The sequence below is a fragment of the Aquila chrysaetos genome, chromosome 6 (genome assembly GCF_900496995.4).
Source record: "Aquila chrysaetos chrysaetos chromosome 6, bAquChr1.4, whole genome shotgun sequence".
Lineage (NCBI taxonomy): Eukaryota > Metazoa > Chordata > Aves > Accipitriformes > Accipitridae > Aquila > Aquila chrysaetos.
The window spans coordinates 10,438,595-10,466,300 of record NC_044009.1 but is presented as its reverse complement, the minus strand read 5'-3'; the positions used below and the strand labels follow the sequence as shown (position 1 = coordinate 10,466,300).

At 53.9% G+C, this 27,706-nt stretch overlaps 1 protein-coding gene across 1 annotated transcript; it reads left to right on the top strand.

Moving 5' to 3' along the window:
* The first annotated feature begins 520 nt into the window (after positions 1-520).
* Positions 521-26,631, top strand: COL6A1 (collagen type VI alpha 1 chain). The gene is made up of 35 exons (XM_030017752.2): positions 521-936; positions 1,742-1,871; positions 3,782-3,982; positions 4,305-4,464; positions 4,666-4,788; positions 4,880-4,900; positions 5,120-5,140; positions 5,234-5,278; positions 5,549-5,602; positions 6,431-6,475; positions 6,580-6,606; positions 6,992-7,018; positions 7,119-7,163; positions 7,409-7,462; positions 8,251-8,313; positions 8,750-8,812; positions 8,985-9,038; positions 9,127-9,162; positions 9,332-9,394; positions 11,761-11,823; positions 15,809-15,871; positions 16,369-16,431; positions 16,915-16,965; positions 17,050-17,085; positions 17,567-17,629; positions 18,118-18,183; positions 18,908-18,943; positions 19,294-19,330; positions 20,223-20,231; positions 21,106-21,239; positions 22,327-22,436; positions 22,744-22,927; positions 23,133-23,307; positions 23,734-23,763; positions 24,543-26,631. The coding sequence occupies exons 1-35, from the start codon at positions 828-830 to the stop codon at positions 25,151-25,153; spliced, it is 3,072 nt and encodes a 1,023-aa protein (XP_029873612.1). The 5' UTR covers positions 521-827; the 3' UTR covers positions 25,154-26,631.
* The last annotated feature ends 1,075 nt before the right edge of the window (positions 26,632-27,706 follow it).

Below are 27,706 nucleotides of genomic sequence, written 5' to 3'. Positions count from 1 at the left end.
GGAAGATGCTCATCTCCAGGCATCCCTAAGGACTTGCACTTCTGCTTCTACTTCCTGGGCTTGACAGCTTTGACCCCATCCCCACTCCCTGCCCTGAGCATGGCCCAGGGAGGGGGGTCATTCCCAGTCTGTGAGGGTCCCTTTGGGGTTTTTCTCAGCTTGTCCCTTAGGTTCCTGATTGGGTTGAGTAGAAAGCCCTGAAAGTTAGGGAGGAAGGTGCTTCTCCAAAAATGTGGTGCCTCCATGGTGCCCCCATCCCTGGGTGGCCATGGGACAGCTCCAGCTCTGCCCTGTGGTGGGGACTCCCCTGGTTAGCAGAACAACAAAGGCCAGCTCTTATGCAGGTGGGGATGCGATGGAAATGTCTGTCCCTTTGCTCCAGCTTTCTTGGCCCAGGAGCTGGGAGGGAGCAGTCTGGCAAATGCCCCGAGCCCCCCTGCCCCACAGAGTGGGCTGACCCCCGAGGGGGATGCTGATGCTGGGCACTGACCATGCCAGGGCTCCCTGCATGAGACTTGCGGAGTTCCCAGGCGCCGGTGGCCAGGGTGCCATCACAGGTAAAGAAAGAGGGTAAGGAGAAATGCCTCATTCATTTCTGACTCACAGCTGACAGCCCCTGATCCCTCCCTCCGTCCTCAGGCTGGAGAAGTCTCCTCCTCACCCTTACCCTTCTGCCTGCTCTTCCTCCCACGGAAACCAAGGGGAAAGTGGTAAAAAAATATCTTCAGCGACTCCTGCCTCCGGACCACGGCCTCTCTCAGCTGCTGGGTTCTCCTTCCCTGCTTTATTTCTTTGATCCAGCTCAATGGTAATCTGAACCAAGCAAAATGAGGCTGCGAGACTTTCTATTCACTTTGCTGCTCCCGGCCGGCTTCCTGGGGGGGGGCTCGTGGGCCCAGCGCCCAGAAATCACCACCCGGGTCGCAAATGCAGAAGGTAAGCCTGGGTTGCTTCCCAGGGTGTTTTTCCTTCCCGGGATCAGCAGAGAAGTCTGGCTGCTGTTTCCCTCCCGGGCGGATGCCTCCGCTGCCGCACACAGCCTTAGCTTTGTCAGGACGTTTGGGGGAAGAGTTGTGTTTGCTGAGGAGAGTGATGTAGGATTAGAGAGGCTCTGCAAGCTGTACCCACTTTTAATGCTTTTTTTTGGCTCTTTCTCCTCGGCTCTGTCTTGTCAGGTGTTACCAGTAGCACTGGGATGCAGGGGCGGGGGGATAACAGCTGATACCAGTTTAGCTTTCTGAAAGATTTTGATTTTGCTGCTGGCTGTTAAGGTGCCTTTGTTCTCCTCTGCAATGATATTTGTGCCCGGGTGTGTCAGAAAATTATTAATTTTTCGTTGTGTTAATTGTTATCATGTCTTAGTTCTATTTTTTTAAGTGGTTGCTGCAGCTGCATGTTATTTTATATAATAACTAGCATTGGTCTTGCAAAGATAGTCTTCTAATGTAAATGGAAAAATATGTATAGGAAGCTGTTAAATGCCACAAACTGACGTTTTCTAAATATGTGCTCGATCCAACTTACCCTTAATGCCAAAACAGAAATGAGCAAACTCACCCATGCTTGTGCTTGTGTGTCTCGCCTGGGGTTAGGATGTGACAGTCTCCTTAGTGCAGACCCTGGGAGCCTGCTAGGAGGGGAGCTGGGCTGCAGATGGGCGGCTGGGCGGCACGGGGAGCCCGGGCTGGGGAGGCGATGTGGCAGGGCCGCTGCCGACTCCTGCCTCTCCACTTCTTCCCAGACTGCCCCGTGGACCTGTTCTTCGTTCTGGACACCTCGGAGAGTGTCGCCCTGAGGGTGAAGCCCTTTGGGGACCTGGTTGCCCAAGTGAAAGATTTCACCAACCGATTCATTGATAAGCTGACAAACAGGTACATCTTCCAGGGTTCTGTCCAGGCTGCGTTAGGGATGGAGCCTGGTGCCAGGTGGGATGCTGAGATTGCCCTGCATGCCTGTCAGAGGAGGCAGAGGAAGAAAGAAGGGATACCGGGGAGGGGGGTGGGAGCATCTCCTCCCTCTCCCGGTCCACAGCTGACCCGTTTCTGCTCCATCCACTCTGAGGGCAGCAGCATGCCTCTAGCAGGGCTCCCTGCACCTGCCCTCAAGAAAGCAAGGGCTTCCTGGAGCAGCAAACGTGGCACCCCAGACTCACCACCTCCAGCTGCCCGGGCGGTTATTCTGTAATGCCAAAGCAATGCTGATCCCCATACCACCAGCTGCTCAGGCCCAAGAAAACCCAGGTGCTTGGGTGGCAGCAGGGCACCTCTGATGTTAAACCCAGCACTCATGGGCACCCTGCAGAGCAAACCCTCCCTTGCAACTGGCATCCCCCAGGATACCCTGCAGCATTGAACCTAGCTTTGGGGGCCCCTGTGGAGTGCCTTTTATCCATGCCACTGCCCAGCCCTTTATCTGCCTCCTCCTCACCCACCCTTGCAGCCACCAACCCAGGTCTGACCCTGGCTTTCACCCAGGGATGCCCAGGAGCACCAAAGCTCCCAGATTGCCTAGGGGCATGATGCTGGGAAGGACTGCAGGCAAAGGCCATGGCTCGCCTGCTGGCAGGAGATCCAGGGATGCACAGGAGTACCACAGGTCCTGGAGCCACATGGATCCTGGTCCTTGGGACAGTGGGAGATGTGTGCTGGTGCCCAGAGGGGCATCGTGGGGATGTCCCAGTGCTACATGAGCTGGAGGGACAAGGTTCCTGTCTCAAAGACAGGTGGGAGGGGGTTAGCAGCTTGCCTACCCATTGCCCAGGCAGGAGAGCTACCTTACAAGGCATTGAGCCACCAGGAGCCTCATGCCTGAGAACAATCTGCCAGGCCTCCATCAATGCAGCATGAGTCTCTCCTGAGCAAGGCTCTGGGCTTTGTCCAGAGCCCTTGCTGCACGCAGACAGACAGATGGACCTTCAGAGCCCACCCCAAAACACCTGCATGCTCACTCTGCCACTCTCTACCTGCTCTGGCTCTGTAAGCTACCACCGTGCATGCCATGCTGCCAGGCACCCGCAGTGTGCGTGGTGTGGTCAGCACGGGTGATGGTGAGGCAACTGGCAGTGGTGGGGTGGAGGGGACAGCAGTGGGCAATGCTCAGGTGGCTTTGGGAATGGTTCTGATGGGCAGAGAGAAGATGAGCCTGGGGAAGTGAGGGAGCTGTGCAACCCCATCCCTTTGGGATTGGCCCTGGCATGCTGAAAAGACCCTTTTTGGGGCACTGACCAAAGCACAGGTAGTTGTGATGCCTCTGTCCCAGGGAGTCACAGGTGCAGGCTGTGTCAGTGCACAGGACAGGGCTTCAACACACACACTTATCCGTCTCTGAGTCAGAGCATCCTTCAGAGGGAGACATCCCTCTGATTTTAACACATCCAGCAGTGGAAAACTCACTGCAGTTCTGTGTGGGGTGTTTCGGTGGTTACCTACCTTGCACACATGCACCTGGCTGTCTGGCTCAGCATTTCCTGCTCAGCTCCAGCCACTGCAGCCTGGTACCTCTTCAGGAAGCCTCTCTGCCAAACTGTCTGACCCTTGCGGATGCCCATCAACTGTACCCCTTTGCCATTCCACCTGCTGAACAAACTGCCCTGCTCCCATGGCTGGGCTTTGCATGTGAAGCATGTCCCAGCCTGGCAAGAAAGCAGGAAGCCCTTGCAAAGCCCTGCAATGTTTGGCAGAGGATTTGCATTTTGCATGGCGGGCCAGTGCAAGTGAAGTGGAGGTGGTGGCAGAGTGTGGACGAAGGTGCTGAGAGCACGTGTCCTCATGTGTCTGTGCAGGTACTACCGCTGCGACCGCAACCTGGTGTGGAACGCTGGGGCACTGCACTACAGCGATGAGGTCGTGCTCATCAAGAGCCTCACCTCGATGCCCAGCGGCCGGAATGAGCTGAAGAACCGTGTCTCGGATGTGAACTACATTGGGAAGGGCACCTACACTGACTGTGCCATAAAGCGGGGCATTGAGGAGCTGCTCATCAGGTAAGACGGTGGGGCCAGGGTGGGGTGGAGGGGGTGATGCTGGTGGTATGGCTGTGGTGGATGAAGGTTGGGAGCTTCTGGATTAGGACGTCCCTGTGCATTGTGCAGAGCTGTCCCCAGGGTGGGAGAGAAGGTCACCTGGGCATGAAATAGGTATGGAAGTGGCAGGTTGCTAGTGCTCCAGCTTTACTAGGATGAGGCATGCCCTGACCAAAGGCTGTAGCACTGCCCGGGTAAGTGTCCAGAGGTGCCCATGCTACTTCTCTCCAGCTAAATCTGTTAAATCCTTGCAACATTAAATCCTGTGTTTAAACCCTTGCAGTGGCTCCCATCACAAGGAGAATAAATACCTGATTGTGGTGACCGATGGACACCCCTTGGAAGGGTACAAGGAGCCCTGTGGAGGCCTGGACGATGCTGCCAATGAAGCCAAACATTTGGGGATCAAAGTCTTCTCTGTTGCCATCTCCCCCAACCACCTGGTAGGGACCACGCAGCAGGGATGTTCCCTGCAGGGGTCCTAAGTGGGACCGTGGGACCTCCAGCATGGCGAAGAAGGCTCCAAGTGCCCCTCAGAGCCCCTCCCTGGAGGGAGGATGTAGGTCCCCAGGGTGGTCTCTGGGGATGGGTCCTGCATGGGTGCCCACAGGTCTCACTCTGCCCTCCCCACCCCCCAACCCTAGGACCAGCGGCTCAACATCATCGCCACAGATCATGCCTACCGCCGCAACTTCACTGCCACCAGCCTGAAGCCAACCCGGGAGCTCGACGTGGAGGAAACCATCAACACCATCATCGACATGATTGTGAGTGCAGCCTGCCCCCTCTGCAGCCCACCCCCTCCCCAGGCTCACTCGTCCCTCTCAACCCCCTTCTCTTTGCCTTCTTGTCTTGCAGAAAGTTAACACGGAGCAATCGGTGAGTGTCCCCTGGAGCCCCACTCCCTCCCGATCCTGTGCCTGAGCCGTCCCCTGGGGGTCACCCCCAGCCAAGCAGGGGCTCGGTGCCACAGCCCTGTCCTGTAGGCAACCCCCGCCTGGCCCCTGCCAGCCTGGGGAGCTCCTCCCGAGCAGGGTGCAGCCTGGCGCTGGTGCTGCCCACTGCCTCTAATGCTGTTTTCTCCTTCTTTCTGGGCAGTGCTGCTCCTTCGAGTGCCAGGTGAGTTGGGCTTTTGAGACCCCATTCCCTCACATCCCTATGGCCCCAGGCTCTGCCTCAGTGACTGGTCTAACCCAGACCTCTCTCCCACAGCCTCCCCGAGGGCCCCCCGGACCTCCCGGCGACCCGGGCAATGAGGTGAGGGACTGGCCATGCTGTGGGACCGGGGTGGTGGAACAGGCTCACTGGGGATGCTCAGAGACCAGTGGGGCACAGGTCCTCAGCACACCACTGCTGCCCCATGGAGAGGTGGATGAGGACCCACACCATGCTCCCGTGCAGCCAGCATCATCTGCTTTCCCCATCCATGGAGCATTGCTGCTACCATCTTCCCAGCCCTCCTTTAAACAGGGTGTCATTCTATTCCTGGGGATGATGAGCTAACTTTATTTCTGTCCTGTATTGCAGGGAGAAAGAGGCAAGCCCGGTCTTCCTGGCCAGAAGGGAGAGGCTGGAGAGCCAGTAAGTAAAGGACCATCCCTGGTGACTCTGCACAGGGGCTATTTTTTGGCCACTTCTGGCCAGACCTCTCAGGCGCATCTTCACCAGCCCTTGCCCCTGCATCACCCTATTTCCATGGGGTACTCAGTGTGGTCACAGCCAGCTGTCCCCCACTGCAGCCACCCTGCTGAGCAGTGGCTCCTGGCGGGCAGTGGGGTGGCCCCCTCCTCTGTTGCTACAAGGCTTCCTTGTTCCTCACCCGAAATAGCCATTCCTCCTGGAGGACACGTCTCTGACTCATGTATGCCAGCCCAGGGGTGGATTCTGGGCTCCCTCCTGTGTCCTCTGACATGACAAGCACAGTAGTGTTACAGGGAAACCTTTGGTAAATAAGAAACTAATAGCATGAGGAAACTATTTCCATTCTCCTCCCCTTTTTTTACTAGGTACATTTATTTTTGGGAGGTGTATTTCTCCCACACACGTGAGTGTGCAGTTACTCAGCTTGTGCATTCCCAATTTGGAAACCCTATGTCATGCCCACACAGATTTTTTTTCTTCCCAAGGGTTTTCTGCCCTTCCCTTTCATCCCAGATGATACGTCCTCAAGCATCCAGTTTCCCCCACCCCCAGGAAGGGCTGGAGGTGGTGGAGGTGAAGGCAGGCCCCCTCTGCCCTGCACAATGATCCTGTGCTCCCAGACTGGGCAAACAAGGAGTGGAGTTATGGGAGAGCCTCCTGTGGGAGGATATGGCGGCTGGGGCCCAAGAGCCTGGGTGGAAACTGCCCCATGGCACCCCATGATGGTGACAGTATCTGCCTCCATAACACCATATTTCTGTACTCTAGGGCAGGCCAGGGGACATGGGACCTGTTGGCTACCAAGGAATGAAGGTATGTGGGGCTGCAGGGTCACAGGGATGCTTCCTAGATGGGCCACAGGCTTTGTGCTGAAAGTGTTCTCATTTTCCCATTTTTCTCTCTCCTTTCATCGCCAGGGTGACAAAGGAAGTCGAGGAGAAAAGGTGAGGACAGCAAGGATGTGATGGGAGGGGGAGGCGGAGGGTGTCTCTGTCCCCCCCTGCTTGGTTAGCCCGGGCTGCCCCTGCAGCTGCACAGTGCTGGGGTCTGGTACATGCCCATGTCCACACATCCGTCCCTCCTGCCAGCACCGCCTATGCCAGGACTGGGGATCTGATGGGAGCAGCCCATTTGCAGCTGACGCAGTCTTGGGGACCAGGCAAGCACCGTGCAGTGGGAACAGCCAGGCGGAACAGGAGAGACCAGCAGTGTGCAAGGGCACAGTGAATGCCTGCACCCTCAGACTGAGTTAGCATGGGGACCACATCATGGTGGGGGGATGGATCTGCTCTGCACAGGGGCCTAACACCTTTCTCCTTCCCTTTGCAGGGCTCGAGAGGAGCCAAAGGAGCCAAGGTCAGCCTCTGCTTTTGCACCATTTATTCTTTCTGACTGATGCCTGGGGCAGAAGGGTCTTTAGAAATCACTTCTTCATGGTCCCTATTCTCTGTTTCAGGGTGAGAAGGGCAGGCGTGGAATTGATGGCATCGATGGCATGAAGGTAAATCTCTGTTCCAGAGCACTTTGCTTAGTCTGAGGACCCTGGCTTTTGCCCCTCCAAAACCACTGTGGGGTCTGGGAACAAAGCCAGTGTCCCACATGGGGCAGTGGGGTTCCCTCCCTGCAGGGCTGTCCACCTGCTGGCCAGGGACAGGGCTGGCATGTCCCTTTCAGAGCTCTAGGATGATAGATGGGGTCTCTCCATGAGCACCCCTCATGGAAACCCCTGCTTTGTCTGTCTGACAGGGTGAAGCTGGATACCCTGGGTTACCTGGCTGCAAAGGCTCACCTGGATTTGATGTATGTACCATGTGGATGCTCCTTGCGTGCTAATGAACCAATGCAGTAGGTCTGCCATGGTGGTGCATGGAAACAGGGAGCCCCCCAAGAAGGGGAGCTGTAGCGGACGGAGTTGCCATACTTGGAAATGTGCCTCTAGACATGCAATGCTCATCCCAGGCATGGCACCTTGGGTGTGTCTCCAGGCAGTCTGCCTTGTCCTTGCCTGGAAGCTGTCCCCCATTGCGTAGGGCTGCCTGGGAAGCTGTGCGCTGGGGGATCATTTGGCTGGAGGCTGTTCAGCACAGAGAACTCGGCAAAGAAGAGCCCAGTGCCAGATAGGCAAGGCCAGGATTAACCAATTTCAGCCTGCTGTGACCAGCCACCTAGAAAATGTTGGAGATTTTGGAGGGCTCTGGGAAACATTATTCTGACATTGCGTTTCTCCAGTTTCCATGCTTTTTTCCCTGCTCCCAGGGTGGGACATCCATGGTGGCACCAGTATCACTGTGGTCCAGCCACAGCAGCCCAACAACCACCTTTTCTGCCATTTTCCTCTGAGCTGCAGAAGCACACTCAGTTTTGCAGTGTTTCAGCAATGTGGCCACAGAGTTGCTTGCATGGCTCCATGGTGCAACAGTACCATGCCATCCCTGAGTTCCTCCTGAGTGACTCCATCCCTGAGTCCCTCCTGTCCATCTCGCTGGGGAGCTGTGGGCCAGGCTGCTGGGATGCTCGGTCCATGCCCAATTTCCCACAGATAGTGATGCTGCCTTGGTTTTCAGTGATGCTGCCTTTATTTTCAACAGGGAGCTCAAGGTCCACCTGGACCGAAGGGAGATCCCGGTGCTTACGGACCCAAGGGAGGAAAGGTAAATAACTCTGCCCAGCCTCATGTGGAAGGAGGGGTGCTGGGACCTCACTCCTGCAAGAGGGAGAAGTGGTGATTGACCCATCACTGGCCTCTTTGCACCGCTTGGGGGCAAGCCTATGCTAGAGGACGCTGTCTGTCACCCAGGGTAGGATCTGGCTGATGTGACTCCCAGTGTGCCCAAGGTTAGCGGGTGCCCACAAGCCTGGCACGAGCATCCCTGAGATATTGGGGGTCTGCTGTGAAAAAGTGGCTTGCACTGGGCAGGTGGAGTGGGGGAGGATCTGCTAGGTATGGGGAGCTCCGTGGGAAGAGACCACAGCCCAGAAAGGGACTTGAGGTGCACCAGGGCTCCAGACGGCCTTTGCACCGTGGGAGCTGAAATCCACCGCTGGGTGCTGGATGTAGTCTTGATAGTGCCTTGTGTCCTTGTGAAGGGAGAACCTGGGGACGACGGAAAACCTGGCCGACAGGGGATTCCCGGCAGCCCTGGAGAGAAGGTGGGTGAAGTGCCCATGTGTGAGTGTCCTCTGCCCTCTGTGAGAGGGAGAGGTCCCCTGCGTCAGCCTTGGCTTCAAAGCTGAGCTTGTCCAAGGCTCTGCAAGTGTGCAGGGCTTTGCTCCAAAACCTGCTGACTTGTCTCATTTGCACCTCTGTGGCTTGCTCACCCAGGGCGCGCCTGGAAACCAGGGTGAGCCTGGACCGGCAGGAGAGATGGGTGATGAGGTGAGTCCTCTGCCTGTGCCCATGATGTCCCCCGTGCATGCTTGGCTGCCATCCCCACCGCCTGACCACCCCTGTTGTTTCTCCACAGGGTGCTCCGGGCCCAGACGGTCCTGCTGGAGAACGGGTAAGTGAGGGCACCGCACTGGTGGGGCATGGGCAGGGGCTGGTACCCATGCAGAAGAGGAGGAGGAGGGGGGGCTAGGGGTGAGTCTGCTCAGAGGTGGGCAATGAGGGAGGGCTTTGCTGCTGCTGGGAGCAGGTCCTGATTTTGTGTTCCCACCATGTCCTTGCAGGGCAGCAACGGAGAAAGAGGCCCCCCGGGCTCCCCAGGTGACCGCGGGCCAAGAGGAGAGCCGGTAACTGCATCCATGGGTTGGCTTTCAGCATCTGCTTGTGAACAGGGTCATGCTTGGCAGCCAGGGACTGGAAATAGGTGCCCAGTGGCTAATTTCACCAGCCTGTGGGCCAGCAGGCAAGCTCAGTGCCTTTACCTGCTAGCGCAGGTAGGGCCTGCTGTTGTCCCCCAGCAATCATCCCTTTATGCTAGCAGCTAATCACCAAACAGCCAAAACACGGAGGAGAGCATGCCCAGCAAGCCAAGAGCAGGCAGAGATGGTTCAGCCCCTGCCTCGCGGCTGCAAAACCAGCTGGTGGAGAGCAAAGAGGCAAGGTGTCCTCCTGCAGGTGCCTGGGGGCTGCATGGGGTACCTGTGGCTCAGGAAGGAGGGCACAGGTACCATTAGTGGCAGGGCAGCATGTGTGGGTGTGGACAGGAGGGGGAACACCCTTCCCTCCCCTTTCTGGTGGGAGTCACTAGGAAAGTATTTTTCCTGCCTGCCGGGATGAGTCACTGAGTGTGAGCATGGAAGGGACAGGCAAGAGCCCTCAGCAGGCCAGGACAAACATGTGGCAAGAGGCAGAGATGCCACGCACACCAAGGAGGGACAAGGGTGCTGCTGCTCAGGGTGGGGGTGGTGGGAGCTAGGGCGTCCAGCAGCAGCATCTCGGCGGGTGGCCAGCCGTGTTCCGGCACTGCTGGGCGGCCACCGCCACGCTTCCCTTGTCCCTGCAGCGAGGACAGCCAGTACCCACCACCAGCTTGGAGCAGGGGACAGAGGTCCACCCTGGGGAGGGGGCAGCTCTGGCAGGGGGCTGCTGGCAGCCCCCCCTCCCTGTTTACCGCTCGGGGAGTGGCAGCGCCGCTGCACGTGGTGTGTGGGGCAGATGTGCGCAGGAGATGAAGGCATGCCAGTGTCCTGGAGTTAAATTGTTCAGCAGACGATGGGCTGCTTCCTTCCAAGTTTTAGTCCAAGCACGAGGCTGCGTAACCTCGCCAGAAACGTCTCCACCAGCACTCAGGGCCCTTTGGAAGTTGTGTTTTATATTTACTGTTTGGCTTGGGCATCTGGAAGCTTCTAGCTTGCAAACAACAGCTTTAGGTCACCAAGCTTTCAGTCGCTTTCCTCAAAGTTTTGTCAGGTGTGACTCACAGGAAGGTTCTGAAAGCCTTCCTTCCCCACAGACTGGGAGCTGCCTGGCCTCATGTCCCAGGGCTGCAGGCAGAGCAGCACCTTGTGCAAAGACACTTGTCTTGCAGCACTTGGTGCTGGCTGATCTCAGGGTGGCTTGGCTGTAAGGTGCAAAGTTCTGTGCTTAGCTGTCATGTAGCCCTCTAAGAGGTAATGCTCCACCTCACAGTGGGGAAAGCTTTGTTCTGAATTTCCAGGAACTTGCAGCAAGCCCTTGGGCTGCAGGGATGGGTAGCCATGCTTCCTGATTCTCCTTTTGCCTCCCTGGCTTGCTCACTCCTGGCTGTGGGTCTAGGTGGGGAAGGGGCCCCGGAGCCAGCCCGGGTCTGGCAGACACACTGTCCTGTTGGGACGCAGTTCTGCTGGACTGGTGGAAGGCTGTCCCTTTCCACATTGGTTAAGTGAAAGTGGAACTGAGATGGGTCCAGCCCTTGGGCATTTCCTATTGGACTTGTTGGGGTGCAAGAACACCCAGACTCAGGTTTTCCAGGCTCTCCTGGGCTGTCAGTTCTCTGCAAATAGCCCTAACACATCTCAGGGTACTGAGTGTTAGCAAAGGAGAGGGGAGAGCATCAGCAGTGAGAGGTGAGGACATCCCTCCCCAGCCACCGTTTCATTCCCTTGGAAATCCCCTTAGCTCCACAGGGACATCAACCTGGAGGAAGAGGGGGTAGAGAAAGGAGGCTGCTAGCCTGGAGTCTCTGCCCATGCATGGGGACAGCAGCTCCTCTCCATGCAGACTGCCCAAGGCAGGAGCTGCTCTAGAAAAGCAGCCATGGTTGCAGAGTGTGGCTGGGAAAAGCCACTACATGGTTTTGGGGCCAGGGCCAGGTCTGTGTATCTGCAGAAGCCTTGCAAGATGGATCTCTCCAGGCATTTGCTTTTCTGGCACAGAATGGGCTGAAACATGTCACCCAGAGGCAAGCATTCCCATTCTTCAGAAGGTCTTCCTCTTAGGGCTATCTTCTTGGCTTCAAGGTGGCCATGCTAGCCCATCTTTCTCTCCCCATACCTCTGGCAGTTTCCTACGCAGCTCCTGAATCTGCCTCAAAAACCTCCCTGTTTGGATGACTGCATTTCTATCCAGCATGTACTAACAATGTTGCATCCCTGCTCCCCATTGCACGCAGGGCCCTTTGCACCCTACACCTGTCCCTCTTTGAGTTTCTCATGCCCTCTGTGTGCATTTTCAGGGAGAGCCTGGACCACCTGGTGACCAAGGGCGGGAAGGACCCCTCGGACCACCTGGCGACCAGGTAAGGGCTTGGATTAACCTTCTGGATCCCAGGTGGAAGCGGTTTGGGCAGCGAGGAGAGTGGGGTAGGGGGCTTAACTGCTGCTATAGCATCCTGGGACAAGTTTTCAGCATCTTCCAGGCCAGGTAGCAAAGCTGGTGAGGAGGGGCAGGGATTTCTAGGACAACCCAGTATATGAACAAGGCTAAAAAAATGGAGACTTGGCTGCTGGGCTATGGACAGAGCAACCTCCACACCATTTCCCAATCCTATGGAAACAGATGTCAACACGTCTGACAGATTTGGAAACTGGCAAGTGCAAGCCGCAGCAACGCACAAAATGTTCAGGCCTGGGGCCAGACTGTGCTCACCTCGGTCAAGGGAATCAATGAGACATCTTGTGTCAGTGAGGATAGCCTGACAGGGCCCCAGCAGTGTCCCTGACACCCTTTGCATCTGCAGAGACAGTCTGTCCCAAAGCCGGCATTCCTCAAGTCTGCTTGCAGCAAGGTCTGGCCCTCCTGCTCTGGGGTCTGCTTTTCCTCGTGTGCCTCAAGGAACAGATCTCAGAATCCATGGGCTTTCTGGAGAGCAGAGCTGGCTCCCGCCAGCCTGAGGAAGGCTTCTGTCCCCTGCACAACTGAAGGTTCTTTCTTCCCAAAGACATACCCAACTCCCAGTCGATAACTCTGGGTCTGGAGGTGTTGCTGGGTTAATCCTCCATGGCAATAGCACTGATTGCAATGGCCAATAAGGTCTTTGCACCTAAGCAAGCATGCTTTGACATCACCCTTTGACAGAGCGCTGTGGGACAACTCCCCTCCTACCCATACCATCAGAGTTTTGATGGAGCCCAAGATACAGGGAAGTATTGAGATAAATGTAACATTCCCACACTGGTGGAGCAGGACTTCCACAAGGGGTGAAGCATGGAGACCAGCGTGTGGACAATGAGGAGACGGCTTTTGAACTCCTGTTATGGTCAACCAAGTGTTGAAGAGCCCTGGAGGACATCTGGAGTGCAGGACAGCCATGAAGGGGCCCACTGTTGTGTTCACGTTATCCCCAGCATGGGTGACCCCCACAGCAGACTTACACCACACCACAGCCTGGGGAGAAGGCATGCTTGTGCCAGGGTTGTGCTTGCCTGGAGATGGGCTTCCCTCGAGCCTATCTCATGCTAGTGAAGAGCACCAGACTCACACAGGAGGATTGTCCAGATCCTACTGTCTGTAGCTGAGTTGAGCTCCTGCCACAACCAAAGAGCATCAGGCAGCATCCAGCTTGTTGGGCACCGCCGTGGTGAGAGGTATCATTTTGGGAGGTGGCCCTGGTAGGAAGGCAGCTCTTTGGATGTGTGCGTGTAATGGACTGGTGCTGCAGGCTGACACCAGTGAAGGAGGAAGGACTGGAGCTGCTCTCTGTGTGGTAGAGACTCATTCTGGTTTCAAGGCAGGAGAAGGACTACACAGAAGAAGACACAGTTAAGGTGGAGATTTGATGGAAGCCTGAGGGCTCAAGCTGTACAAGCACGGTAGGGAGCCAGGCTGGGATAGATCCTGCCTCCAGACAGCCTTCACTGGTGGGGAGGAGGAGGACAAAGGAGAAAGAACAGTCTCCCTGTTGTCACTGAGCCTGTGGGACACCAGTTTTCCTTCCCAAGCACTGAACTTGAGTCAAACCCTTGTCAGAGCGGGAAGCATTACAGAAGGAGCTCCAATGCCTCCCCAGACCAGAGACAGCCCCAGTGCCTCCACTGATCCAGGGAGATTTCAAAAGCAGTTGCAAAGCAAGGACGTTTTTTCCATAAGCTGAGGAAGAATGCTTTTGCTTGGCCAAATTAAAAATAAGTGCGTAATTGGGCTTGGGCAAGAGCAGGACTTTGGCAAACACAAGTGTTTTTCAAGCCATGTTATCTGCAAGCTCTGGCTGTTGGACCATATTTCTCTTGGCAAGGGGAAAGGGCTCCCGCTAACCTGTGACTCCCTTTCATCCTCTTTCTGTCTGAGAGAAGCTAAAGGTCAGCACACTCTTTCCCTGATCCTTGTGGGCAGGCTTGTTGGTCCCTCTCTCTTCCTAGCCATGGTGCCCATCCCTCCTGTGGTTCTTGTTGCACCCAGAAAGGTAGTAGACAGGGAGCTGCTAAAGATTTCCTGACCCAAAATCCTGCATCTTCATAAACTCCTCCAAGGCCATGAGGGAGTTGCGCTGTGTGCTACAGTGAGGACATGTACAGCCAGCACGAGCCAAGGGTGCTGTGGATCCAGCTTTGGCTGATGTGAATGATCATGAGTTCTCGTCCCTCCTTCCCAGCTTTCTCTCTTTTGGGCTTTTGTGCAGAAATAAGATCACATGCCTTTGAGCAGTTTAATGCTCTGTACTGCACTGTGTAATTTTAAGTCCTCTGCCCCCACACGTACACCTTTCCTTGGAAGAAGGGTGCATGAATGTTTGGCACCAGCTTCTCCCAGCCGCTGTCGTGCGAAGAGGAGCAGAGATGACATCTGGAGGGGATTTCAGCTTCCTCAGCTTTCAGGTGCTGAGAGAGCAGCTGCAAAGCTGGACTAGGCTGAGCCACCACACTGAGGCAGCTCCCAAAAAGCTCAGAGGTGCTGCTGATGCACTGAAAATATGGAGGAAGCTCTTGGGCACACACCACTGCGATGCTGAAGCCCAGGTACCATTGAGCGAGTACTGCCTTCCACCTGCCAGGAGACTGCAGTCATGTGGCTTGTCACAGGAAACATTTCAGAGGTTGAGAGTCTTGAACTGGCATGTCCACTGCCTGCAGCAGCAATGCTGGAGGGGCCAATTGCAAAGCCATCGCTCTCTCCCACCATGGCTTGCTCTCTGCCTACCTCTGTCATCTCCATTGCCTGGGGGCTGGTTGCACACCCAGCTCCACATGAGATGCTGCCTTGCTCAAGCATTTGGACCCATGGACAACAGCATCATTACCCAATCATTACTCACCATTGCTACCAATCTCCTGGCAAGTAAACCCCGCAAAGGGCTGTTGGCACCAAGCGGAAGGTGGAGGGGCTCCCTTGGACATCTGTTGGAGCTCTTGGAGAAAAAAAATGTCCTCCCACCTCCTCTTTTGTCTCCGACTGTCTCTGGCCAGCCCTGCAGCTGACGGAGCGAGCGGCTGCTGCCCAGATGGGATGTGGCAGAGTGACAGCTTTGGTCTGTTCCAGCACACGCGGCCGGGGCTCTGCAGCCTCCTGAGGACAGAAACTCCCCGGAGCCATGAAAGGGCCTCAGCCAGCCCGGCTGCGACCCAGACGTGTCCGAGTCCCAAGCCGTGGGGAGGGCTTCTGTGGAGGGAGGTCTGTGTCACCTTCAGGGGGACACGCTCCACCAAGGACCATTTCTGCCCCAGGGGCACCTCTGTCACAGCCAATGAGACGACACTGTGCAACCCAGCTGTGCTTTGCTGCTAGAAAGCATCATCCCTGCCTCCTTGGTCCTCTTTCCCACCAGGTTCTCTGTTACTGGACTGAGGTGTGGAGGAAGGGGGTGGCTTTTAGGGCCTTGGAGGCTCTGCTCAGAAGCTGCTCCCTCCCACAGCCCGGCTGCCACTGAAAGCACATGGTGTTCAACCCATGCCTGCAGTGTCACACCTTGGCCCAGAAAACTTCTTGTTTTGGCTCGTGCTCACCAGGAATCTGGCCAGGGCTGCCTCCAATAGGGCTTTGCAGAGAAAGCAAGGTGTAAGGAAGCATGGAGAGTTGCAGCCTGTGCAGGCAGGGGAAGGCAGGGGGCATGGAGGAGCCAAGCATAGCTCCTGAAGCATCTCCCCACCTGCGTTAACACCACCCCCACCCTCCATCAATAGGTCCTTTCTTGTGAGGCTGGCCAAGGCAGAGGTGACTCACTGGTGGGTGCGAGTCACGAGGCGGATGCCCCCCACCCACCACATCACGAAATGAAGGGACCTGCCCTTCAGGGCAGGAGCAGCACCAAGGGAAAATCCCTGTTGTGAGAGCTCTTTGTGTTTCCCTAGGGCGAGGCTGGACCCCCAGGACCCAAGGGCTACAGGGGAGATGACGGCCCCCGCGGCAATGAGGTCAGTGCTGCTTCATCACCGCGCCTTCTCGGGGGAGGGAATGAAGGGAAGGCAGGGAGATGCTGCCCGTTAGGGCTGTCCCCAAATCCCTCGGATCTTGGAAACCTGTTGTAGGTACAAACTCAGGTGCTAGCTTCCCGGCAGACACATTGAGGCATTTTTCATGGGTCCTTAGGCCATGGTTGCCTTTTTCCCCACCTCCCAGAGGCCATTTTGTGGAGAGGGTATAGCCACACCACAAGCCACACAGCTTCCCATCACAGAAGCTGAGGGAGCTGCTCTCCAAGGGCAGCCACCTGAATCTGCCAGCGGATTTGATCCCCAGGGCTGGGAGCAAGCTGAATCGCAAGCCCAGCTGTGGGCTTTGCATTGCTCTTGTATAAGCAAAACACCTTCCATGATGGGCTCGTGATGGTAGCTGGTTGCCTCAGAAGGCATCGTCTTCCCAGATCAAGGGATGGTGTGCAATGCTTGACTGCTTCTTCTGCTCCTTCCAGGGCCCAAAGGGGTTGCCTGGAGCACCTGGGCTGCCTGGAGACCCTGGCCTGATGGGAGAAAGGGTGAGTGGTATTTGTCTGGGGGGATTGCATGCCATGTGGAAAGGATGTACAATAGGCTGGTTCCACACAGCATGATCCAACTTGGGGAGAAAAGAATTTGCAGTCATACACAGCTGAGATGCTGGGAAAATTTGCAAGCAGCCTGCTTTTGAATATGCTTCACATCTGCAGGCTCAAAGAGCCATGGTTTGGGATGTACTTTCCAGCAACAGAGACCTGATACTTCCCAGTCTGTTCCCAACCTGTGATCATATCCCCAGTCTCTGAGAGGGACAGTGTCACTATCCTCTCAGTGGCTATGCAGGTCACACACAAGCAAGATGGCCTTTTAACTTGCCTGTACCTGTGCCCAACCCACCAGTTGCATATTTTTTGCACAGACATTTTGCTGTGGAGATAAACTGTCCAAAGAGGGCAGGATCCTGCTGCTGTGCTATCTAAGGGGTCTGCTTTTCATTATCTCACATATTTCTCCCTTTCCAGGGGGAGGATGGCCCTCCTGGGAACGGCACAATTGGATTTGCAGGCGCCCCGGTGAGTTTTCTGTGCTGCTTTGAAAGAGTAAGACCATTATTTCTGCTTGTCTGACCTAACAAGCTTCCTTTCCTTCATCCTCAGGGGCGGCCAGGAGACAGAGGTGAACCTGGCATTAATGTAAGTGTGCCGCTTCCTCATATACCCAACAGAAATTGCCCTGGCCGGTGCTTTGGCTCCTAGAGCCTCTCCATCAGCTGCATGGCAAAATGGGCTCCCTGAAGCAGCCTGCTCCTCCAAAGCCCTCTTTTTCTTCTGCCCACCTCTCCCTGCAGTGGGTGCTTCTGGAGGAAGTGTCCTGCCTTGGTGCACTGGTAGTAACACCCAAGGGCATCAGCCTGGGCTGAGTGCTCTCTGATGCAGCCCCAGAGCCAGAATTTGGGGTTGGGAGTGCCACCCAGGGGGAGATGGATGGTCCTATAACAGTGAAAGTCACCTAAGAAGCTCTCTTCCCCAACAGCACTGCAATTTGATGCTAGGGAGCCTATATGTTCCTCTTCACCCTCCTCCCAAGCCAGCTTTCACAAGGTCACTGCATGCCAGCACCAACTTCACCAGGCTAACAAAAGCATGCAGGAGTCTCTTCTGTACTATTTTTCAGGGAACGAAAGGCTACGTCGGTCCTAAAGGTGATGAAGGAGAAGCTGGAGACCCTGGCAATGATGTGAGTAATCTGTGTAAAGCTGAGTCATCTTTCTCTGTGAACACAGTGCAGGAGCTTTGGGCTGGGTCTCTAACTACCTTGCCTGTGGGTCAGAGCCCATCAGACTTTGTAAGTCTGCAAGCACCCTTTGCCACTGAGCAGTGTCTGATGGCAAGGGGAGCCCTCCTCTCCAGATGTTCATTTTGTGTCCTACAGCTTATGGCTGGCAAACCTCCAGATCTGTTAGGTTGAGGTGGATATAATCTCTGCAAGGTTTTCTGTGCTTCTGGATAGCACCAATGGTTGCACCTGTGTTGCACCACTGTCCTGTGGAGGGAGATTTTCCCAGTGTCCATCCCAACCCTCCCAAGTCCTCACTCTTTTGGTTGGGTACAGCAATCTCGGATAATATTTTTGTGGTTAAGCAGGGCTCAGCAGACATCTGGAGAGGAAGGTGCTGCATCCTGACAGGCACAGATTTGTGGATTTTGTTTTTGTTTTCATTCCAGAATCCAACCCCTGGCCCCAGGGGCATCAAAGGAGCGAAGGGCCACAGGGGACCTGAAGGCCGCCCAGTAAGTAAGGACCCTGGCAGAGTTTGCACTGATGAGCGCAGTGTGCCGGGCTGACAGAGCTCCCAACAGCAGGGCTTGACACACACTTGCTGTGCTTGGCCCTGCTCACAGCAGGAGCAAGGCAGTTTGAAAACCCGCTGCTGCAGCCTGGTACACCAGGTCTCTGAAATCACACTCATCCCAAATCAGGGCAGAAAATACAGGCACTTGTGCTTTTTCCACTAGCAAAGCATTCTTGTATGATCAGGTTCAGTAAGGGCAAGCAGCATTTTGGAGTGGCCATCCTGAACCTGAAAGCACTTCAATTCGTGTTGAGTCACCACTTGCTTGTGTTGCCTTACGTTGGCCTGGAGGCTACAGGAGAGGCATCTTCCAAGCAAATGGTATCCATCCATCCATCCATCCATCCCCTGGGTGCTGTGGGGATAATGCCAAGCCATGTCACACAAGGTGCGTGTGCTTACTGCCTACAGCAAGAGCTTGCCTTCCCACCTCGGTGGGCATGGCACATGTGGAAGTGGGTCTTTTTCCCCCCACCCCCGTGCAGACCCAGAGCATCATGTAAGCAAGCAGATGTACTCGCTCAAAGACCAGTGCAGGGGCCAGCAACTGGGAAGCCAAGAGACTTTTCCAGACTCTGCATTGCTTAGCAAGGTATTGGCAGAGTACACCGCAGATAGGACTGGCTGCTCTTGTAACTGCTTTCCGTACTTCTCTTTGACAGGGACCACCAGGACCTGTGGGACCTCCAGGACCAGATGTGAGTGAGACAAGAACAGGGCGCTGCTTGCTTGCTTGCTTGGTCTGTGCTTCCCCTGCCCCGCATGATGGCTCTTGGGAGGGGGTCACTGCTGGGGGAGCCTCGTGCTCCTGGGCTGGGTGGTGGCTGCCCCTCATTACTGTCCCGGTGAGTCTCACTGGCCAGATTTCCTTCATGCCAGTGCATCACCAGCCAGTCCCCTCTATAGTGCGTCCCACTTGCGCATCACTCATTTCCAGATCAGGACCTGCTTTGAGGGCACAAAGCAGCAGTGGGGGTGGTGAGCAGCACCTGGGAGCCAGGAAGCTGCCTTCACTGTTATTCAAATGTTTCTTTACCTCTGTTCTCAGGAATGTGAAATCTTGGACATAATCATGAAGATGTGCTGTGAGTATCCCTGCACCACTCCTCCCGCCCTGCTCAGCTCCTTGCTGAGTGGGAGATAGCTGCTTTTTCTCTGGCCCCCAGCAAGCAAGGCCATCCCCAGGCAGCATACATATGGATGCCACGGGCCTCGCTCCCCTTCCACAAGTCACAATTATGTCAATGAGCTGGGGAAGAGGTGGGAGGTCCTCCCAGCAGCTGGGACAGCAACCAAAAAGAGACAAATCTTTTGCACGTTGCTGTCCCTTCTCTTGACCCAGGGACTTGCAGCTCGCTCTCTAGAGTACGTCGTGCAACTGTTGTTTCACTTGTGCATGCTGCAGACTGGTTTGCTGTGTCTGTGGCTCTGTACATACACAATTACCCTTCAGGGAAAATATGAGCAAAGTTGTGTAAAATCTTTGTGTGGATCATTTTACCTTTTTTTTCTTAAATAACAGGGCCTGACTTTCCCCCTCAGGAAAGAGAGGTCTGTTCTGGGGTGTCCTGCCATGGGGAGCAGCAGTAGACACATGCTGCAAAGGGTTTCTGGCCCATGGCCAGTAATGAAGTGCTGGAAGGACACAGGGTACTTAGGGAACCAAGTTTGAGCTCCATACTCTGGTGATTTACTTAATCCCTCCAGGATTAGCTTTTATTTTTATTTAAATAAGAATGCATTAGCATGTGCAGAAACAGAGTTCTGCTGCATGCAGTGCTCCAGGTCGGGGCATCACAATCTGAGACAGGAGAGATCTGTGTATTTCAAATGGGAGGGAAACCACCATGAGCTTGAATTGTCCAGACCAGGTGTCTTTGGATTTGCAGAAACACAAACCTGCAGTCTGCATTAGTGTGTGAAAAACCCTTGTGTCAAGCATTTTAATGTTCTCTCTTTCTCTCCCTTCTCCTCTAGCTTGCTGTGGTGAGTGTTACTTGGCAAAGTTGCTCTGCAAACATTTGCTACCCTTCTCCTTGCTTGCACCCCTCACTTTCCCTGCTCCTTGCCTTCTGCTATGGTGATGTGGAGAGAGCCTGGGAGGGAGGACCAAGCATGAGCAAGGCAGGGGAGGGCAGCAAGCTCTCTCCAGCGGTGCTGCACGGATTCAGAGGCTGCTGTGGCTGGGTCCTACAACTGGAAAACTGTTGTTGAGGTGCCCTGTGCCAGCAAACTGCAGGCAGATTTTCTCCACCCTTTTTTCAATTGAAAGGGATGTCAGTTCAGGGCACGCTGTGGATCCAGCTCTGTCGTCCTCCTTACAAATTCTGTGCTGGTCTGCAGAGAAATGTGCAGGACTTTTTTCTCTGATGCTGTCCTGATGGGTTGGGTTTGCAGTCCAAAATCTTGAAGAGCCAAGGGCACAGGATGTCCTTCAGCCATGGGAAAGAGGCTAGAAAGCTGAGTCAGCCTCCTCCAGCCCACCAGTGTCACCTCTGTCCTCCTGGGCTGGATGAATGGAAGAAGTGAGAAGGCTTATGAGGAAATGGGTTTTGGAATAATTACTGGGTGTTTTAAGGGTACTCACAGCTTGGAAATGCTACCTGTCTTGTAAGGGGTGCTGACGAAAATGCAAATTGAAAAATTAGTAAACTGACTCTCAAGTCTCCCATGCAGCTATTTTGCTGCTTTATTTTACAACCATGCTTTGTGGGTAGATAGGTCACAGGCACCCACCTAGTCAGGACTAACAGCAGACATCAGCTGCTTGCTTTGATATGCCTCCCTGCAAAACGTGCTGCTCTGAGCGAGATGCTTAGATAGGAAACACAAATCCCTCCACTCCTGTGCCTTGCTGCAGAGTGCACCTGTGGTCCCGTGGACCTCCTCTTCGTGTTGGACAGCTCAGAGAGCATTGGCCTGCAGAACTTCCAGATTGCCAAGGACTTCATCATCAAAGTCATCGACCGCCTAAGCAAGGATGAGCGTGTGAAGGTGAGATTTCCACTGAGTCCAGGGATACACTTGTGTGCACTCACTTATTTTTCACTGCAAGCAGAAAAATGGGGAGATGTCTCCACTCCAAAGAGCCTCCACAAGGCTTAGCTTCAAGTACATAACTGGGGTGGGTCCTGATTCCTCCCAGATTCATAAAGTGATGGAGAAGAGAGAGCAGTTTGTTGTCCCAAAATAAAGACATTTCGCTCTTTCTGGGCAAAGGGACTCTGCCTGCTGTGGCTGTGAACTCTTCCTCCATGTCCCAGCACAGATGGCTCATAAAGTGTTTGCCTGATCAATCTATCAGCCTCTTCCTTGTCCTGATGAGCATTTCAGGTGGCCAGAGTAGATAACACATGAGGTGTGTTGCAACTTCCCCTAGCTCCCTGATGGCCAGCCCCCCAGGAACCCTTGTCTGTCCTCAGGCTTGGGTTTAGGTTGCCAGTTAACCACACTACTGAAAAGGACCTTTGCAGCCCAAACCAGCAATATTGTCCCAGTAGTGAGTCTTTCAGTCTGAAGAGGGGCATAAGTGCTTACTCTCCTAACTCTTCCCTGGTAACCCGCCGTGCGTGGGAAATTTAGTTTACCTCTGTGATTTGGAAGGGATGTTTGGGATCCAGTCTTTCCTTAAGGTATAACCAGACACTTCTGTAGCACATGGGCTGTAAAGCCACAATGACCTGCCGTTGGACACTTGTGTGAGCATGCGTGGGTCTCTGACTGGCAAAGAGCTGGTGACAAGCAGAAAGGCTAGAGCTGGGCAGCAAAACCACTGTGCTGGAAGAAAAACAGAAGTTTTGAAAAAAAGATCTGTTCCTAGCTACCCACCATGGCCAATGTCTTGTGTTGAGACCAGTGAGACAGGAAACCTTGGTTTGGGTCTTGTTTCACTGACTGGCTCACCAAATTGGTCCCCATGTGCATCCACTCCTTTTGGGGCTCCTTCTGCCTGGAATAAGGCAGAGGAGAGGCAGCAGACCTTGCTGTGAAGGCGTTCAGTACAAACCACCAGCAGGATTTCTGAGCTCTCCAGGGTCCCCTGAGGTATCTGACCCTAACTGGCTTCTGTTTTTTCCAACAGTTTGAAGCTGGGGAATCCCGTGTGGGCGTTGTGCAGTACAGCCATGACAACACGCAGGAGCTGGTGGCCATGGGGGATGCCAACATAGACAACATCGGGGCACTCAAACAGTGAGTCTGTGGGGTCTCAGTGCATCATGCAGAGAACTGACCCAGGGACACCTACTCACCTCCCATCCTCCATCTCCAGGCCAGCAGCTTCTGCAGCTGCAAGGATGCTAAATGTTCTTTAGTGGAAAGTAGCAGTTGGTGGCATGGTAGGTGGTGCTGAGGCCAAGGAGCTTGCCAGTTTTCCACCCAAAGTCCCGTGCAGGGATGCTGTCCTGTCTCACAAGCATGTCAGAGATATGTGTTCCCAGGGGTTCCTTCAGTATCCATGTGGCAGGGCTTGCAGGCTTACTGGTGTCTGTGCTTACAGGGCAGTCAAGAACCTGAAATGGATAGCTGGGGGCACCTACACTGGAGAAGCCCTGCAGTTCACCAAGGACAACCTGCTGCGGAGATTCACCTCTGACAAGCGTGTTGCCATCGTCATCACTGATGGACGCTCCGACACACTGCGGGATCCTACCCCGCTCAACTCTCTGTGCGATGTCACCCCGGTAAGGGCACAGGGGAAGCACCCTGCCTGCAGGGAACTGCCACACAGCAGCTGTGCATCAGAGTAGTGCAGGCTCTCTGGGTCTCCATGTCTTTGCTGCCCAAGGCTAGGGCAGGGGGAACACGTGTCACTAGAAGCACTCTCACAAAATGACAGGCATTCAAGTTGATGAATGCATCCGGTGATGGACTCTAACTTCCCTTCAGGTGGTTTCCCTTGGGATAGGTGACATTTTCCGGAACCCTCCAAATCCAGATCACTTGAATGACATCGCTTGTTTAAGCAGACCAACCAGGCCAGGACTTTCCATTCAAAGGGACAACTACGCTGAGCTCCTGGATGACACCTTCTTGCAGAACATCACCTCGTACGTCTGCCAAGGTGGGTGAAAGGTTGTGGCTGGAGGCAATAGGGAAGGTAGCGAGGAATGCCTCAGCCAAAGGGTGAGGGATGCAGGCTGCCATCCCTTGCTTTCCCCCAGTCATGCTCTTAAGCAGGCATTGAGGGAAGAGAATGGCTGGTGTTCAAGGTTCAGTTAAATAAGGGAGAAGGACATCTTGTGTCTCAGAACACTTTGCAGCCGGGTCCAGGTCCTCTTCTGCTGCAGGACATCTCTGTCCACAGCGTTTTTCAAGCACACACCTCTTTGCTTTCTGGTGCACATTTATAGCTTTTGCACAGCACTTTGCACAATGTGGCTGTGACCGAGGTGAGGGTTTGTCCCTTCTGTGGCTCTGTAGGAAGCTATAGGAGAAGTGGTTTTCCTGGGTGAGCTGATGACGTTACTTTTTCTAATTTTCTTAACAGAGAAGAAATGTCCGGACTACACCTGCCCAAGTGAGTATTGATTCCTCATGCCACAGGAAGGGGTTGTGGGTGCTGTGGTGCGAGAAGTGGGACTTTGTGTTTGTGGGAATGCATAGCTTGGAGACCTCTCGCAACAGGGAGGGTCCTGGACTGGAGAAGTGAGCAAGAGTTGTCAGACACTCACAGGGTTTCTCACACACATGTCAGCCCAAAGCACATGGGGGAAAAGCCTAGACAGTTGCTTTTCTGGCACCTCAAACCTAGAGAGGAGGCTCTGCCAGATTTTAGCCCTCACAGGGTTTAGCTGAGGTAGGTAATGAGATCAATTGCTATATGGTGGTGGGAGCACAAGGAAAAATCAGCACCATGGCAGGGATATTTGAGAAAGGTGCTTGAAAAGTGAATACCTGGAGGAATTTAGTGGGGTACACCTCCAAGTCAGAAGCATGTACGATCCTCAGACTCATTATGGAAAGAAGCCAGCCTCAGGAGGTGAAGTGGTTCACCAGATATGCAAGGACAGCACTGTATTTAAGCAACAAGAATTACTAGACCATCTGAGCCAGATAAGTACATGGGAATGCAGCCTGTCGTAAACCAAATAAAAGAAGGTATGAAAGGGTAAAGGGACAAGTCTAGGACAGCACTGGGGTAGGGGAAACCAAGCTAGCAAATACCCAGAGAGTGGGGATTTTCCAAGTCTGACAAGGCAGGAAGCTTGCAGGAAAGCTGGTGACTTCACCAGCTTTCCATGAAAGAGGCAGGAGGAGAAATGCAGCCTAATGAGCCCTGGGCTTTTCCGCTTGCAGTCACCTTCAATGGGCTGGCAGACATCACGCTGCTGGTGGATAGCTCCACCAGCGTGGGGAGCAAGAACTTTGAGACCACCAAGAAGTTTGTAAAGCGGCTGGCGGAGCGGTTCCTGGAGGCTGGCAAACCTGCTGAAGACTCCGTACGCATCTCAGTGGTCCAGTACAGTGGCAGGAGCCAGCAGAAAGTGGAAGCTCAGTTCCAGTACAACTACACAGTCATCGCCAAAGCCATCGACAACATGGAGTTCATTAATGACGCCACAGACATCAATGCTGCTTTGCGGTACGTCACAGGGCTGTACCAGCGGTCCTCCCGTGCTGGGGCAAAGAAGAGGGTGCTGGTGTTTTCTGATGGCAACTCTCAAGGGATCACTGCAAGGGCCATTGAGAGGGCTGTGCAGGAAGCTCAGCAGGCTGGCATCGAGATCTATGTGCTGGCAGTGGGCAGCCAAGCCAACGAGCCCAACATCCGTGTCCTGGTCACAGGCAAAAGTGCAGATTACGATGTGGTCTACGGGGAGCGCCACCTCTTCCGTGTGCCTGACTATACCTCTCTGCTGCGTGGTGTCTTCTACCAAACTGTCTCCAGGAAGATAGCTGTTGACTGAGCATCTGGGTGGGTTTCTGCCAAGGCCATGCCTGCTTCTGTCTCACCTAAAAATGAAAACCAACAAAACAAAAAAAAAAATTAACAGTATTCTTGACCAACCTGAGGAATTTGCATCTATGCAGATAGTCATAGTTCCACAGCCTGGCTGTGCATAGTCCCCTTCCTTCTCCCCCTGCTTCATCATCTGCATCTCTACTCTGTTAGCCTCAAACTTTCCTCCCTGCCCATGACTGCCTCTCCCTTCCCACAGCAGGCAAACACAAGCACACCTAGCAATAAGCTGCCAGAACACCAATAGCAACCTCATCCCACTTTTTTTTGGGGGCAAGAAAGAATCACAATGAGGAAATTTGTACCACTAAGGACTAGCCTGGTCTCATAAGGCTGATTATTCTCTTTTCAGATACAGGGTTTTTTGTTCATTTGCTTCTTTCTTTCATACATCAGCTGAGCACTTGCCCAGCTCACAATGGTCCTAACCCAATGCTGTGCTTCCAGTGAAATGATCGACACTTCAGCAAGCTTTGAGAGGGGATCGTTGTCATGGCTGGCAAGTCTGGTTCATATCTCACATGCTTGCGGGGGGAGGGCTAGACTGCATTACCCAAGCTGAGTGGAAGCATCTCTGGCCTCCAGTGCCATGGGATGGGGCACTGACTTCCCAGGGCTGGGGTGGAGGTGCGTGGTGGATCATCCCTCAGTGCTGACACTCCCATTCAGGGCAGGGAGGCTGGGCATCGACCAAATGAAAGATGGACAGCAGCCATTGGGGAGGGGGGAAACCCTAGAAGAAGCTATGTAACTGCACTCCTTCACTAACTGATCTCATGGTCCTACAGTGAAACCAGGAACCTCATGAATAACCTGATGACTTGTGTTATAGTCCAAGCTCCATTCTGGAAAATGTCTCTGAGCCCAGTTAGTGGGATTTTTATATATATATATATATATATATATTTCCCCCCCCCGCAAAAAAAAAGTGCCAAGCTGTCTAATTCCCAGTGAGCTCTCTGGGAGTACTGTTTCTATAGGACCATCTAGGAGTTAGGCACCTGGGCTGCAGGGAAACCCACTAACTGTACTATATATTGTATTAGGGCCTCATCCACAGCCCAGCAAAGTCAAGGGAAAGGCTGCCATTATCTGCCAGGGTCTTTGACTCACACCCTATGGATATACTGACAAAGGTGCTATCACTATGTGTGTGATGCTGGCCCTTGGTGTTTACACAGTTGTTTCCAGGACCACGCTAAAGATGTGGTTTGGCTGGGTGAGATTTTGTTTCAGCGCTTCCATTGGTGCTCTTGCTATGAATTCATGTGCTTCTGAGAAAGCAACAGTGATTGCCAGGTATCGGCATACCAAACTCTTTACTTTGTATCCAAAACCCCATTGTATGAGTTAGTTTTAGTTTATGCCTGTGTTTTACTAAAATTGTCCACTTCAGAAATTTGTCAAATAAATTGTTTTCCACAATCCTGTTGGAAGTTTGTCTGACTTGAATTTCAAGGGCTCTGAATGTTCAAAAAGTCACTCAGTAAAACAGAGGTTGCTGGGATCTGGGAGGACTCCAGCAGAACCTCTCCCATAAAACCGTAAGGGATAGAAGAAATCTATTGCTTTTGCATTGCAAATCTGGCAATTACTGAATGTCATGGATTTGAGAAATACTGTGAATTCTCTTCATCTATTAAACAGTGCATAAAAATTTTGTGAGAAGAGCACCGAGCTCTCAAAGGATGAGAAATGCTTACGCAGCTTCTGTTTGCCTTCTGGTTGCAAAAAAAAAAAAAAAAAAAAAAAAAAAAAGCTACACAGGTAGGTATTGTTGTTTCCAGAAGACCAGGTGCAGAGGGATGGTGATCATCAGGTGAAGAGGTAAGCTGTGTTTGCTTTCTGCTTATGTTCAGCATCTCTCCTTAGTATCTCATTTCCTGGGCACATGGGGATGCTGCTCTGCAGGCAGGGCTAGTGGTGGAGTTATCAAACATCTCATCCAGCTTTTCCAGGCTCAGTGCTCCCCAAACATTTGTTTTGCATCCTAAGACAGCTCTAAAGGGTGCCTGTCTTGGGGAAGGTCCCAGGCCATAGCTGTATGTCCCAGGCGCTTGCTGCAACCGTTCACTGTGAATGCATCCACAGTCACTTGCTCCCTAGACAGCGGACCACATTCATGTCCTGTTTCTGTAATGGAGAGGCCCTGCCTTGCTTCCCCCTTGTTTCGTGTCCTCTTAGTCATGCTCTCTCTTGGCCAAGCATCTCAGTTGAGATGCTTTGTGGGCTCCCTGGGTATCCCACAGTGCCCGGGACACCTCACTCACAGCTGGAAAGTCTGAGGAGCACCTCCAGGGAGGCTCTGTGGGTGGCTGCAGTTTGTATCAGCTGTCCCTCTCTGCTCTCCACAGAAAGTTAGGAAAAAATGCCTTCACGTCCGCCCTGGTAAAGGCAGTTATTGTTACAGCTAAAGAAATACTTCTTAATGGCCTGCTGCAGTCTTCAGCGTGAATCATCCATGAGGGAAGGGAATGTGATACGGACAGGCCCCTGGGCT